A 16,736-nucleotide genomic window follows, 5' to 3' on the forward strand; every position below is an offset into this window, starting at 1 on the left:
ATTACGGAGGGTTTTATCATTCAACGTGTAAACTATCTCTATAAATGTAGGCAAGTTGTTTGTTATTAAAGAATTTCTCTCTTTTCAATGACTGATGTCTGATTCTATATTTGGATCAATAATATGCCATAGAGATGCTTCGAAACACTTAGTAGCACCTTTATTTGTATTGGGTCGAAATCGGAATAATATCCCATAACATTGTGAAAGTACACTATAAGTATAAGTATAAGACATAGACTTACTTAAATTCAGAGTCATCGTAAACTTTATCATAATCTTCAATATTCGAAAAGAAACGTTTCTGGGTTAATTCAAAAGTTGTTGCAGAAGCTCGTTTAACATCAATCACTGGCAAACCCATTTGTTCGGTCCAAGTCCGCATCATAAGTCTTGATAAATGGAGAAAAATAAATTGAATTAATTAAAATAAATCGCACATAGTTCTCCTTTCTTATGCTAACTCACTTTACATCGAAACCTGGATCTGTATTTGCAACTTCAGTAAGGAAATCATCGGTTACAGCATTTTGATATTTAAATCTATTTAAATAATTCGTTACTGCCAATTCAAAATTTTCAACGCCCACAATATCCTCTAACATACGAATCACAGAGGCACCTTTTTCATAACTGATGGTATCGAAAATTTCTGTGATCTGATCTGGATTCTCTACTGTCTGAATGATGGGATGTGAAGCGACAGACGAATCGAATTTCATAACACCATGTAAAGCATGAATCAGGAATTGATCGGGCTGTAAGGAAATTGTGGTTAGGTTAAGGTTAGTTGAGCGAGTAATATATTATATTAAAGACTACTCCTACCTAAATTTTAGGATTCGCAATTTACAAAATATTAAGGACAAATTTTAAATAATGAAATTTTAATTAAAATAAAATTTTTCAATTTTTTTTTATTAAACTTAGGACACAAATTTCGGAAATTCGTATCCCTACTCGTACGTTAAAGTCTTTGAACTAAGACAATTTTTCCTTAAAGTAAAGAAACTGATTTTTGATTTAAAGAAATCGTACTTAAATTCGCTGAAATATTGAATCTTTAAATTTAAGATAAAAATGCTTCAAATATATGGAATAAGTACAACTTCCGATTGTCAAGAAGTTTCTCCTCCTTTCGAGTTGTTCAACTGATAATAATTTATTTGTGACAATTAATGTCAATCAACCTCAAATATTTCTTTTGTTTTCTTATCCATAGTTAGGTTAGGTACACAGAAAAAATATCACCAAAATATTTCCAATTAAAAAGTTAATTGAAGTCGAATGTTTTTTCAATTAATAAATTAATTGATACAATTAAATTTTTAATCAAGATAGAAGTTAATTAAGTCAATGATTAAAAATTTTAACATTTTCAATTAAAAAATTAATTGATACAATTCACTTTTTAATCAAATTCGGAAGACTAAGTCAGTTAAAAAAAGTGATGAACATTTCTTAATCCAAATAAAAACTCTAAGCCAATTCAGAAAGTAATTGAAAATAGTTACCTTTTTAAATAAAAAATTAATTGGGGTTTGCATTCAAAATCAATTAAATTTTTAATCGAATCAATTAAAAAATTAATTGAAAATTGCTAATGACATCAATAAATTTTTTAATCAAGAATTTTTTCTATGTCCAATTAAAACTGTGATTGATACTATCATTTTCGTGATTGAAGACATTTCAATCAAAAAATTAATTGGATCAATTAAATTCGTGATTGAATCAGAAATTTTTTTTGTGTATAGTAACAACCCAATATTTCAGGCACACTTAGCCTATTCAGTCCATTGTGATACCACAGTGGTGAACTTCTCTTATCAGTGAAACCGCTAAGAGAAACTTTGAAAAACTCAGAACTGTTGCCAGCATTACTGAGAGGGGGATAAGCCACCGCAGAAAAACTTGTTGGTGTTTTGTCGAAACTGGGATTTTTTGGGCGTACTAAACATTACACCACGTTGGCTTATCCATATTCCCTTATTTCTTCTGGATAGACTTCTAGGCCCCATGTTCCTTTGGAGTACCAACACATTATTTTAATCTCTAGATCGCATCTTTTAGCTCAGATAAAAAATCCTATCCTATTGACCAAATGAATCCACATAACCATGTTGGCTAAATACGTATCGTACACGATCCGTTCATGAAAGTGTATCAACACACATGTGTTGTCAAACTGAGAACAGACGGGGTCAATCTGACAACGTAAAAATGACACCATGCGTTGTCAAAACAACAACCGACGTTCTTGATCTGAAAACGTAACAAATTATAATGTTGACTTACCAAACCCCAATCATTGTAGATTTGATTGATACCCTTATATTCCATGAATCGAGCAAAACCCTCATTCAGCCACAAATCATTCCACCAATTCATGGTAACTATAAAATTTTTTAATTTTAAATATAGAAAATAATGTCCTATAATTTTATTCAAATTCTCACCTAAATTTCCAAACCACATATGTGCCAATTCATGGGCAATTACTGCAGCTATACGTTGTTTATTCCAAGTGGAGCTAAAACTGCGGTCATATAATAAGGCTGTTTCACGATAAGTGACCAAGCCCCAATGTTCCATGGCATTCGAAGCGAAATCTGGTATGGCGGCCATATCTGAGAAAAAAAAATATATATATAAAATATTGTCTCGCTAAAATAAAAAAAGAAATAATTCCGGCAAATTGTTTAGTAATTTTTATACCCACGACTGATATGAACCAATTCCTGCATGGTTGTTGGATACCATATACTAACATCACGTACCAAATTTCAACCAGATCGGATGAATTTTGCTTCTCCAAAAGGCTCCGGAGGTCAAATCTGGGGATCGGTTTATATGGGGGCTATATATAATTATGGACTGATTTCGACCAATTTTTGCATGGGTGTTTGAGACCACATATTAAAACCACGTACCAAATTTCAACTGAATCAGATGAATTTTGGTCTTCTAAGAGGCTCCGGAGGTCAAATCTGATCGGTGATCGGTTTATAAGGGTAATGTAATGTCACCAACATTACTGAGGTGGGATAATCCACCGCTGAAGAACTTTTTGGTGTTAGGTCGAAGCAGGAATTGAACCCACGACCTTGTGTATGCAAGGCGGGCATGCTAACCATTCCACCACGGTGGCCCCAATTTTGTGCAATAACCACAGAGTCATTGCAATCATAACATCTTTGATCCTCGCGATCAAAACATTTGTGATAACTAGGTTTTTTTCTAAAGAAAGTCCTAATATATTTCACCACTTTTCTTCAACTTACCTAATTTTGGCAATGGATATTCAACTTTGTAATTCTTAATATAGAATTCAGTAACTGCTGCTGCAGTATCTGCTGCAAACTCTGTCTTCGCTAATTGATGAGCTGTGGCGAAAATTTGAATTTCGAAATCATCACCATATTCAGCTTTAACCGGTCTGGTGGTGCTGGCAAAATCGGAAATCAGGAAACAAGCTAAGTATGTGCTCATTGCAACACTCTCGGCGAAATGAACTTCTGTGAATTCATCCAGTGGTGTGGTACTCTAATAAATAACAATAATATATGATATTATATTATAAGGATATATTTCATAAAAGTTTCTTTCTTACTTCAACATTCATGTTGGACAGAGCATGATAATTATTGCCTGTAGGTCTCACCAAAGTTACTCGGAATTTTGCCTTCATATTGGGTTCATCGAAGCAGGGGAAGGCCTGGCGAGCATAGGTTGGCTCAAATTTCGATGTTGCAATTGTTCTGAAATATTAAAACAATAAACAATGTTAATTCAAATATGAGTTAAGTAATTAATGGACTCAAAAAATAGTGAACCCTCAATTTCACTAAAGCCAATTTAACTTTATTTTAATTCATGGAATTATTGTGTTTGGAGAAAGATTCATTTACTCTAATAATAATTTGTGTCGTACGTTAGTTAAAAGAACTAAAACACCGGGAAAAATTATACACAAATGAACCATAAAGATTTACTTAATTCGTGCTTATCATTAAATAGTTCATTATTTTCTTAAATTTGTAAATTTTACTAAAAGTGCGCTCATCTTGAACTTCGTATGGCACTAAAGACATTCTTGCAATTTTGCACTCCAATTTTTTTCCTTCACTTTAACAAGTGAAAAAAATCTAATTATTCCTACAGTGAACTCTCTATTTCACTAAACCCAATTTAAATTTTATTTTAGTTCATGGAATTATTATGTTTGGAGAATGTTTCCTTTACTATAATAATTTTTTGCGTAAATTAGTTAAATTAACTAAAAAACGGGGAAAAACTATACACAAATTAAGCATAAAGATTTACTAAATTCGTATTTCTCTCAAAATAGTTTATTATTTCTTTAAATTTGTAACTTTTACTACAAATGCATCCATCATGAACTTCGTATGTCACTAAAGACATTCTTGCAATTTTGAACTCCAAGAGAAAACAAGTATATACGGCCGTAAGTTCGGCCAGGCCGAATCTTATGTACCCTCCACCATGAATTGCATAGAAACGTGTACTAAAGACTGTCATCCACAATCGAATTACTTGGGTTGCGGTAACACTTGCCGATGGCAAGATATCTTAAAACTTCTTTACACCGTCTTCTCAATTGTAAGTTAGTCCATACGGGGTATATATTAAACAAAAAAGGCCGATTAAATACGTATATAATTCAATGTGACAACATTTTCTATAGATATAAAATTTTGACAAAATTTTCTATAGAAATAAAATTTTGATAAACTTTCACCCAGAGAAGAAATATGATCACCTCAAACATGTTTTAAGAGCAAAATGTTATTTTTGGGTGGTGACCATGTAACATGGTTTTCGCAACTATGTTATTTTCACGGAAATCATGTATCTGATTTCGTCAAGCAGGTTATATTTGACAAGAAAATAACATTTTACTGAGAAACGTGTTACATGGTCACCATCCAAATTAACATTTTGCTCTTGAAACATGTTTGAGGTGATCATATTCCTTCTCTGCGTATTTCTAAAGAACTAAAATCTTGTAGAGAAAAAAATCTATAGAAATAAAATGTTGGTAGATTATTTTTGGTGATCGGCTATATATAACTATAGACCGATATGGACCAATGTTGGCATGATTGTTAGCGGCCATATACAAGCGCAATGTACCAAATTTCACCACGTATCAAATTTCAACCGTATCGGATGAATTTTGCTCCTCCAAGAGCTCCAGAGGTCAAATATAGGGATCAGTTTAAATAGGGGTTATATATAATTAAGACCGGTATGGACCATTTCCGCATGGTTGTTAGAGACCATATAGTAACACCACGTACCAAATTTCAATCGGATTGGGTGAATTTTGCTCTTCCAAGGGGCTCCGGAGGTCAAATCTGGGGATCGGTTGTTACACACAAACAAATTTTTTTTCTGATTCAATCACGAAATTAATTGATCCAATTAATTTTTTAATTGAACTGTCTTCAATCACGAAAATGATAGTATCAATCAGAGTTTTAATTGGGCATAGAAAAAATTCTTGATTAAAAAATTAATTGATTTCATTACCAAATTTCAATTAATTTTTTAATTGATTCAATTAAAAATTTAATTGATGTTGATTGCAAAACTCAATTTATTTATTAATTAAAAAAGGTAACTATTTTCAATTACATTTTGAATTGGCTTAGAATTTTTATATGGATTAACAATTGATTGTTTGAAAAAAAATTTTAATTAAAAATTTAAAAAAATGTTCATCACTTTTTTAACTGACTTAGTCATCCGAATTTGATTAAAAAGTTAATTGTATCAATTAATTTTTTAATTAAAACTTTTAAAATTTTCAATCATTCACTTAATTAACTTAATGTTTCTATCATGATTAAAAAGTTAATTGTATCAATTAATTTATTAATTGAAAAAATTTTCAACTTCAATTAACTTTTTAATTGGAAATATTTTTGTGATATTTTTTTCTGTGTAGAGACCATATACTAACACCATACACCAAATTTTAGATGGATCGGATGAAATTTGCTTCTCTTAGAGGCTCCGGAAGCCAAAGCGGAAGATCGGTTTATATCGTTGTTAGAGACCATATACTAACACTACGTACCAAATTTCAACCGAATCGGATGAATTTTCCGCATCCATGAGGCTCCGCAAATAAAATCTGGAGATCGGTTTATAAGGGGGCTATATATAATTATGGACCGATGTGGACCAATTTTTGCAGGATTGTTAGAGACCATATACTAACACCATGTACCAAATTTTAGCCGGATCGAATGAAATTTGCTTCTCTTAGAGGCTCCGCAAGCCAAATCGGGGGATCGGTTTATATGGGGGCTTTATATAATTATGGACCGCTATGGCCCATTTGCAATACCATCTGACCTACATCAATAACAACTACTGCCAAGTTTCAAGTCGATAGCTTGTCTCGTTCGGAAGTTAGCGTGATTTCACCAGACGGACGGACGGACGGACATGCTTAGATCGACTCAGAATTTCACCACGACCCAGAATATATATACTTCATGGGGTCTTAGAGCAATATTTCGGTGTGTTACAAACGGAATGGCAAAGTTAATGTACCCCCCATCCTATGGTGGAGGGTAGCTTAGGTTAGTTAGGTTAGGTGGCAGCCCGATGAACTTCTCTCTTATCACTGAGTGCTGCCCGATTCCATGTTAAGCTCAATGACAAGGGACCTCCTTTTTATAGCCGAGTCCGAACGACGTTCCACATTGCAGTGAAAACACTTAGAGAAGCTTTGAAATACTCAGAAATTTGAACCCACGACCTTGTGTATTCAAGGCGGGCATGCTAACCACGGTAGAATCACGTTTGCTACTCGAGCTAAAAATAATCTACCAAAATTGGGAGAAAATTTTACCAAAAAGAAAACTACCAAACATAAAATTCTTATTTTGAAAAATTTTATTTCTATAGAAAATTTTGTCTAAAATTTTATTTATATTGAAAATTTTGTCAATTTTTTTTTCTATAGAAAATTTTGTTAAAATTTTATTTCTATAGAAAATTTTGTTAAAATTTTATTTCTATAAAAAATTTTGTCAAAATTTTATTTCTATAGAAAATTTTGTCAAAATTTTATTTCTATAGAAAAATTTTGTCAACATTTTATTTCTATTGAACATTTCGTCAAAGTTTTATTTCTGTAGAAAATTTTTGAAGTACCTCCTTGCAAAATCTATAAAAATAGTAAAAAATCTACCAATTTTGTAAGAATTCTACCAACTGTAGCAACTGTGGTTGGAATGGTTATCCCTAATTTTTGTTTTTAGTTTTTAAAGAAAACCTTTTAACGGCAAAAGAAAACTTTGGTTGTATAAAATTTCGTTCCCCAGTAAAGAAAACTCTTCTTTCAGTGTATACAAATAGTTTTTTAAACACAATTATTTACATTTACCTACCTCTTTTGATTTTCAGGTGTATTATATGTACTGCTATACAATCCCACGATTTTTCCAAACATTTCTCCTTTAAACTCAATACCCAAAGATACAGAAGATCCAACAACCAATTTATCTTTCATGTTGATGATCAAAAATTCACGTACAGAATCCAAACTATAATCGACCACATCCAAATTAAGACCATTTTGATTTGTGACATAAACCCGGGTAATATCCAGTTTATGTGAATGTACAATTATTTGGTATGTCTCTTCCAAAACTTCTATGGTTATGACAACTTTACCATTGAAATTTCCGCTTTGCAATTCAGGATTTAAATATAAATCATAAAGTGTGGGTTTCAAGGCACTGGGTAAACGATAATTGATCTACAAAGTAGAATACCACAAATTAGATTAGATTAGAACTGGAAATGGAAATGGAAAAGACCAAATTATATTTATCGGCTTAGATGATAGGAATGAATTGTGTATACAGAAATATAAGTCAAGGTCCATATTTATTGAATGGTCAATGGTATTTCACTAAATAATGGTCTACGATCATGTACGTATTTCTCAGTACATAGAAAAAATTATACAGTTTGTCAATTGAAATTTGTCGACAGTTACAGTAAACATCAAGCAGTCAGATAGACGAATGGACAGCTTCATTCACCCAAAATATTCCTTCTTTTTTTTTGGTGATACATATTTGAAGGCAAAATTTTATTTTTGGATGGGGAACATGTAACATGTTCGTCTCAACCATTTTATTTTCTCTGAAATTATATGTGTAATTACGTCAAGCATTTAATGTTTGACGAGAAAACAAATTTATATATAATATAACATATAATATAACATTTTGCTCTTGATATATGTTTGAGGTAATCATATTCCATCTCTGCCTGTTCCAGTCAGAGACTTATAAAGTGAAGTTCATTCATTCTTATAAACGAAACATTTTTTGTTTCTATCCATTGAAGCATTCCGTACTTTCGGTAAAGATCGCTTACCTCATCCTCATCAGCCAAGGAACGCACACCACGAGGTTTTATTTCACCCTCTAGAAAAGATTCCATGTAATCCAATTTCTCATAGGAATCTTTGATAGTAGCATTCAAGCGAGCCTGTTGTACACCCAAGACCACGGTTGAAACTGTGAGTGCCAAAATAGCCCAACACATTAGCAGACGAGTAATTTTATAATTTCCCAACATTTTTGCATTAATTTCCGTTTCGTCTTTTGAAAACACTTCACAAATACTACCGGTCTGGGCGACAGACCTTTTAAGACTGAAACATTTTCATAAGAAAATATAGTCGTTCCTAATCAAAAGAAAAAATCCAATCGTCAAATGGTAATCATTTTATTAGCACCTGTCCATTTGTAATCAATGAAATCAAAAAGCTAACGCAATTGCTTATTTGTGATTAGGGTAAGTAATAACTATACACTTGGAAAAATTATTGTGAAATATTATCTCATAAACCCAAGAAAATATTTTTATACCCACCACCGCACAGTGGTTCCAAATCGCTTTTTTGGAAATAATTCTGTAACTTTTGAACGGATAAAGATATCAACATAATTTTTTCTGTGTGTGAAAGCTGAAGTGTTTTCCTCTACGTTTGCCAATTTGAAGTGAATCGGAGTGAAAGTGTGGTCTCAACTTTCACACACAGAAAAAATTATGTTGCTATCTTTATCCGTTCAAAAGTTACAGAATTATTTCCAAAAAAACGATTTGGAACCTCTGTGTACCGGATAGTATGCGGATAGGATTATAAGTTTGTCATTTGTAACACATCGCATTATTATTCTACGACAATCTAACGATGGAACTGTTCTGATATTCGGTACTTAAATTTTTTGTCTAGGTCTAGGTTTTTATGTAGCCCTCAGGGAGCCACCGTGGTGTCAATATTAGCATGACCCTCTGACATACAAAGGGTTCTGGGTTCAAACCAAGTTTCGACCAAATACCAAAAAGTTTTTCAGCGGTAGATTATCCCCTCTCAGTAATGCTGGTGAAGTTTCTCAGTGTTGCAAACATCTCTAAGTGGTTTTCCCGTAATGTGAAACGCCGTTCGGATTCAGCTATAACAAGTATATACGGCCGAAAGTTCGGCCAGGCCGAAGCTTATGTACCCTCCACCATGGATTGCGTAGAAACTTCTACTGAAGCCGATGGCAAGGTATCTTAAAACTTCCTAACACCGTAATTTATACCACATAGTCCATACGTGGTATATATTAAACTAAACAAGTATATACGGCCGTAAGTTCGGCCAGGCCGAATCTTATGTACCCTCCACCATGGATTGCGTAGGAACTTCTACTAAAGGCTGTCATCCACAATCGAATTACTTGGGTTGCGATAACACTTGCCGATGGCAAGGTATCGTAAAACTTTTTAACACTGTCTTCTAAATTGTAAGTTAGTCCATAAGGGGTATATATTAAACAAAAAAAAGGCCGATTAAATACGTATATAATTCAGTTTGACAAAATTTTCTATAGAAATAAAATTTTGACAAAATTTTCTATAGAAATAAAAACTTGACAAAATTTTCTATAGAAATAAAATGTTGACAAAATTTTCTATGGAAGTAAAATGTTGACAAAATTTTCTATAGCAATAAAATTTTGACAAAATGTTCTATAGAAATAAAATGTTGACAAAATGGTCTATAGAAATAAAATGTTGACAAAATTTTCTACAGAAATAAATTTTTTACAAAATTTTCTATAGAAATAAAATTTTGACAAAATTTTCTATGGAAATAAAATGTTGTCAAATATTGCTATAAAAATAAACTTTTTACAAAACTTTTACATAAAATTTGACAATTTTTACATGGCCAAATTTCAACCGCATCGGATGACTTTTGCTCCTCCAAGAGGCTCCGGAGGTCAAATCTGGGGATCGATTTATATGGGAGCTATATATAATTATGGACCGATATGGACCAATTTTTGCATGGTTGTTAGAGACCATATACTAACACCACGTACTAAATTTCAATTGGATCGGATGAATTTTGCTCATCCAAGAGGCTCCAGAGTTCAAATCTGGGGATCGGTTTATATGGGAGCTATATATAATTATGGACCGATATGGACCAATTTTTGCATGCTTGTTAGAGACCGTATACTAACATCAGGTACCCAATTTCAAACGGATCGGATGAATTTTGCCCCTCCAAGAGGCTCCGGAGGTCAAATCTGGGGATCGGTTTATATGGGAGCTATATATAATTATGGACCGATATGGACCAGTTTTTGCATGGTTGTTAGAGACCATATACTAACACCACGTACCAAATTTCAATCGGGTAGGATGAAGTTTGCTCCTCCAAGAGGCTCCGGAGGTCAAATCTGCGGATCGGTTTATATGGGAGCTATATATATTTATGGACCGATATGGACCAATTTTTGCATGGTTGTTAGAGACCGTATACTAACATCAGGTACCAAATTTCAACCGGATCGGATGAATTTTGCCCCTCCAAGAGGCTCCGGAGGTCAAATCTGGGGATCGGTTTATATGGGGGCTATATATAATTATGGACCGATATGGACCAGTTTTTGCATGGTTGTTAGAGACCATATACTAACACCACGTACCAAATTTCAATCGGGTAGGATGAAGTTTGCTCCTCCAAGAGGCTCCGGAGGTCAAATCTGCGGATCGGTTTATATGGGAGCTATATATATTTATGGACCGATATGGACCAATTTTTGCATGGTTGTTAGAGACCGTATACTAACATCAGGTACCAAATTTCAACCGGATCGGATGAATTTTGCCCCTCCAAGAGGCTCCGGAGGTCAAATCTGGGGATCGGTTTATATGGGGGCTATATATAATTATGGACCGATATGGACCAATTTTTGCATGGTTGTTAGAGACCGTATACTTAGACCACGTACCAAATTTCAACCGGATCGGATGAATTTTGCTGCTCCGGAAGGCTCCGCAAGCCAAATTTGGGGATCGGTTTATATGGGGGCTATACGTAAACGTGGGCCGATATGGCCCATTTTCAATACCATCCGACCTACATCAATAACAACTACTTGTGCCAAGTTTCAAGTCGATAGCTAGTTTCGTTCGGAAGTTAGCGTGATTTCCACAGACGGACGGACAGCCGGACAGACGGACAGACGGACGGACATGCTTAGATCGACTCAGAATTTCACCACGACCCAGAATATATATACTTTATGGGGTCTTAGAGCAATATTTCGATGTGTTACAAACGGAATGACAAAGTTAATATACCCCCATCCTATGGTGGAGGGTATAAAAAGGCCGATTAAATACGTATATAATTAAGTTTAAAGTTTCTATAGAAATAAAATGTTGACAACATTTTCTATAGAAGTAAAATTTTGACAAAATTTTTATAGAAATAAAATTTGGAAAAAATTTTCTATAGAATTAAAATTTTGACAAAATTTTCTATAGAAATAACATTTTGACAATATTTTCTATAAAAATAAATAAATATTTTCTATAACAAATCTGGGGAACGGTTTATATGGGGGCTATATATAATTATGGACCGATATGGACCAATTCTTGCGTGTTTGTTAGAGACTACATTCTAACACCATGTTCCAAATTTCAACCGGATCGGATGAATTTTGCTCCTCCAAGAGGCTCCGGAGGACAAATCTGGGGATCGATTTATATGGGGGCTATATATAATTATGGACCGATATGGGCCAATTCTTGCATGGTTGTTAGAGACCATATACTAACACCACGTACCAAATTTCAACCGGATCGGATGAATTTTGCTCCTCTAGGACCAATTTTTGCATGGTCATTAGAGAACATATACCAACACCATGTACCAAATTTCAGCCGGATCGGATGAAATTTGCTTCTCTTAGAGGCTCCGCAAGCCAAATCTGGGGATCGGTTTATATGGGGGCTATATATAATTATGGTCCGATGTGGACCAATTTTTGCATGGTTGTTAGAGACCATATACTAACACCATGTACCAAATTTCAACCAGATCGGATGAAATTTGCTTCTCTTAAAGCAATCGCAAGCCAAATTTGGGGGTCCGTTTATATGGGGGCTATACGTAAAAGTGGACCGATATGGCCCATTTGCAATACCATCCGGCCTACATCAATAACAACTACTTGTGCCAAGTTTCAAGTCGATAGCTTATTTCGTTCGGAACTTAGCGTGATTTCAACAGACGGACGGACGGACATGCTCAGATCGACTCAGAATTTCACCACGACCCAGAATATATATACTTTATGGGGTCTTAGAGCAATATTTCGATGTGTTACAAACGGAATGACAAAGTTAATATACCCCCATCCTATGGTGGAGGGTATAAAAAGGAAGCCCCTTGCCATTGAGCTAAACATAGAATCGGGCAACACCCAGTGACACTCATGAAAGTGAATCTAAACACATGTGTTGTTAAACGGAGAACATACGGTGTCAATATGACAACGATAATATTAGACCATGCGTTGGTAAAACAACAATGAGCGTCCATGATCTGGAAATGTAATGGTTACGAATTTATAAAAAAAATCGCTACCATTACTTGAACCTTTATTTTCTGCTCTATAGGCGTTATCTCTCGCCTTAACACATTGCACCCTCGACGTAGTTGTCATAAGAACGCCACGAAATCGTGATTGTCAGTGGACGAAACCGTGTTTATTTCTTTTTGATTTTTAGTGCACGTTCCCGTTTCATTTTGTTACCATTCATTCACGATTTCCGAACGAAATTTTTCCAATTAGTGTACATACCCAGAACGTTTTTACATACGTGCGCTATTTGTGTTGTTAACAGCAACTTAATAGATTTATCTCATAAAAAAAAGTGGAATAAAATCGTGAACCTTTTCGAGTGATTATTTGTAACAACTTTCAAATGGATTAACTTATTAATTAACTTAATTCATGATGAATTAATCACGTTGAATCTCCGTCAAATGTTTATCCGCCCGACCAGCGTTTATCGATGGTATGGTGAATTCAACCAAGCTCGTAGTTCATTCCAAGACGAATTTCGTGAAGGCCATTCGGAAACCATTGACGCTGTGCGCCAAACGATGTTGCAAGATCGTCATATGATCTATCCTGAGACTAGGACAAACTTAGGCAGTGTTGCCTGTATTTTTCTGGTTCTTGTCCATAAAATTAGGATGCTTCCGTCCCCAAAATTAATATTAATCACAAGTTTTTATGAAAAATAAAATAAAAAAATAGTTTCTGTGGTTTCGAATACGATTCTTCAATCGAGGTTGACAGTATGCACCTTTGCACTTTTTATTATGTTTTTATATTTCACACACTTGTTAATGTATAGGACTTTATGTATTTTCTTTTAACTTCCTCAATAATTCCTCGTCCATATTTTAGATTGTTTTTTGGTTTCCATGTTGTCAACGAATCCGACTTATTGAAAAGTTAAAAGTTCGTCAACTTCATGCGATCATATACGTCCGTTTCGTTGTCGTGTAACTCAAACAATAGTATTTCTCATATTTTAATTTTTTTTTGACAATAAATAGTGAGAATTTTCGAAAAAATTCTCACAAAAATCCTGAAATTTATGGAAATTCCCCAACAAATCACCAGGGTTCCAACTCAAAATGTTCGTCCCCATTCGCGAAAAATACCCCCAATACTGACAACTCCGAACTTAGGGATTAGTGAGACCAGCATACATTCAATATTGCATGAATATTTAACCGTTAGATCACACACAATTTGTCAAAAAAAGGCTCCCGTAGATAATAAAATAAAAAGAGAGGTCGACGTTTTTCGACACCTGAAGAAACGGTAGATGCGTACAGAATGCATCAGAGTAGCCAACGACCTTCGACAATTGTTTCAAACTCATGCAAAGTCTACACTCAGAGAAGAGTGAACCCATTAGCGAGTTATTTTTAACTAACCAGTGTTAATTTTGAACTTCGTATGTCGCTAAAGAAGGTTAGGTTCGGTTAGGTTAGGTGGCAGCCCAATGTATCAGGCTAAAGAAACATGTACCCATAGTAAGTTCAACATTTTCCTATAGGTTAGTAATTTGTTTAAACTTTTGTCAGGTTCAAATTTAACGGTTCAGAAGTAAAAAATTAACTAAATAATACATTTTTTAAAAACGAAAAAATCAATGTTCCGGATTTCCTAGACCACCTGGTGACTTGGAGCAAGGATACCTTAAGGGGGAGAATCCCCATTTCTACATGTCATATTATATTTAGTACACACCACACTTACTCTTCTGTAGTACAAATCCTTTAGAATCATTTATTAGATTTTATTTTTATCATGTTATAAAATTTTACCTTTTGTCCGGACGGAGGATCGATCCGCGTACCATCAGTTTTCTAACTAAACACACTATCCACTGGGTCACTTAGCTCTTGTACTCATCAACAACCAAATGTGACTTTGTTTATTCTTTTCTTGCTTGGTTGCATGTATTCATTAGCACACACAGTCAAGGGTGTCTATTTTTAGAAACACCACACGAGTACATGTTTCGGAGACGAACTAGAAATGGATTCACTCAATGGTAGTTAGGATTGACATTCATCGTTAGTTTATTTATACTAAAAATGGAAATTTCCTGTCCAACTAGACTTCGTAATATTGCACAGTAAAAGTTCAGTAACGCTGCGAATCTTCTTCGTACGTTCGAGAAAATACGTATTCCCTATTATAATATTTGCTTCAGTCCATTTACGAACTCATTGGGAGTTCTTAACCATTTTGCTGGTAATGACCGTAAGTTCAATTTACTTCCACTGAGTTAATTTTATTCATCAATAGTTAAATTTAACTAACTGTGAGTAAAATTTTGAAATACTCATTTTATTATGGAATTTACTTGTAGTTACGACGTTAAATTTTCTGAGTGTATAGATCCTTATGAGGAATAATATCTAAATATAGGTTAGGTTTGGTTAGGTTATGTTAGGTGGCATCCCGATGTATCAGGCTCACTTAGACTATTCAGTCCATTGTGATACCACATTGGTGAACTTCTCTCTTATCACTGAGTGCTGCCCGATTCCATGTTAAGCTCAATGATAAGGGACCTCCTTTTTATAGCCGAGTCCGAACGGCGTTCCACATTGCAGTGAAACCACTTAGAGAAGCTTTGAAACCCTCAGAAATGTCACCAGCATTACTGAGGTGGGATAATGCACCGCTGAAAAACTTTTTGATGTTCAGTCGAAGCAGGAATCGAACCCACGACCTTGTGTAACATATCCAAGGCGGGCATACTAACCATTGCACCACGGTGGCTCCCATATCTAAATATAAAAGGGAACCCTCGTAAGAATCAATACTAGGGTTGCCAATATAAAAGTCAACCCTCGTAGAATTATACAGTTTGATAGTGAACCGCTTGATAGTGTGTTAAAAAATTTGAGTTCCAAACATTTAATTTGTACACCCAAACATATGAAAAACAGTCTTTTTCATCCGTGCAGTCTTTGAGTATCTTGACGTGCATGTTACAGATTATCTTGTGATGGGACTAAGAAATGGGCTATCCAGGGAGAACATTGTCGAAATTTATCGTTTTCATTATACGAAATGCCACTATATTGCCTATAAGTTTCAAATTTCAAGTAACATTATATATGTTACCATGGTCTAAAAATCATATGCAACATGTAATAACAATTTTATTTGTTAAAGTATATCGGCATAAACCGATCTCCAATTTTTTCAATTCATCGTTTCAAATACTAAAGTACCATCTGATTTAAACGTGCAAGTACTTCAGATTGGTAATTATTTAACAATATAACATAAAGTAAATTATACAATTTTTAAAATCTCTCCACAAAAATCTTCGGAAAGGCTTGTCAAATTCGCTCTTATCGAATATACAAGTGTGCCAGAATGGGAATCCTATTTACCCAATAAACTTATCAAACCGATGAAATGTCTAATACTGTCAAATAAATGTTAAACCTTTTGTCATTATCTCGCAGTGATAAAGATTATTAATTGTATAAAATTGTAGGAATTTGTTATAAAAATTAGTTAAACAGCTTATCGATAACGAATCGATAATATTTTAATAAAGGAAGTTGAAAGGGTTGAGGTACATACATATTTTAAAGTATATTTTACACTAATTTTTGAAATTTATGAAATTTATGTCCGTTAAAATCGTATGTCTATGAATTAACACAAATGCTTCTTAAAGTAAAGAAAAGCATTTTTGATTTAAATTTAATTTAGGCTAAAAAGTATTTTGAGGATTTTCCATTTTTGGCTTAAAGGGTTTTTGAATTTAAG

At 34.0% G+C, this 16,736-nt stretch overlaps 1 protein-coding gene across 1 annotated transcript in view; it reads right to left on the minus strand.

Annotated features, from left to right (window-relative positions):
• LOC142236513 (uncharacterized) overlaps positions 1–16,736 on the minus strand; it is a 34,229-nt gene that overhangs the window by 1,461 nt on the left and 16,032 nt on the right. The window contains exons 13-20 of the mRNA XM_075307740.1: positions 8,431–8,715; positions 7,431–7,801; positions 3,614–3,761; positions 3,285–3,546; positions 2,460–2,630; positions 2,299–2,396; positions 469–758; positions 246–392 (exon numbers count right to left, since the gene is read on the minus strand). Coding sequence (XP_075163855.1) covers positions 246–392; positions 469–758; positions 2,299–2,396; positions 2,460–2,630; positions 3,285–3,546; positions 3,614–3,761; positions 7,431–7,801; positions 8,431–8,715 — 1,772 coding nt within the window. The remainder of the gene's footprint in view (positions 1–245; positions 393–468; positions 759–2,298; positions 2,397–2,459; positions 2,631–3,284; positions 3,547–3,613; positions 3,762–7,430; positions 7,802–8,430; positions 8,716–16,736) is intronic.

This window comes from Haematobia irritans, chromosome 1 (assembly GCF_050003625.1).
Source record: "Haematobia irritans isolate KBUSLIRL chromosome 1, ASM5000362v1, whole genome shotgun sequence".
Lineage (NCBI taxonomy): Eukaryota > Metazoa > Arthropoda > Insecta > Diptera > Muscidae > Haematobia > Haematobia irritans.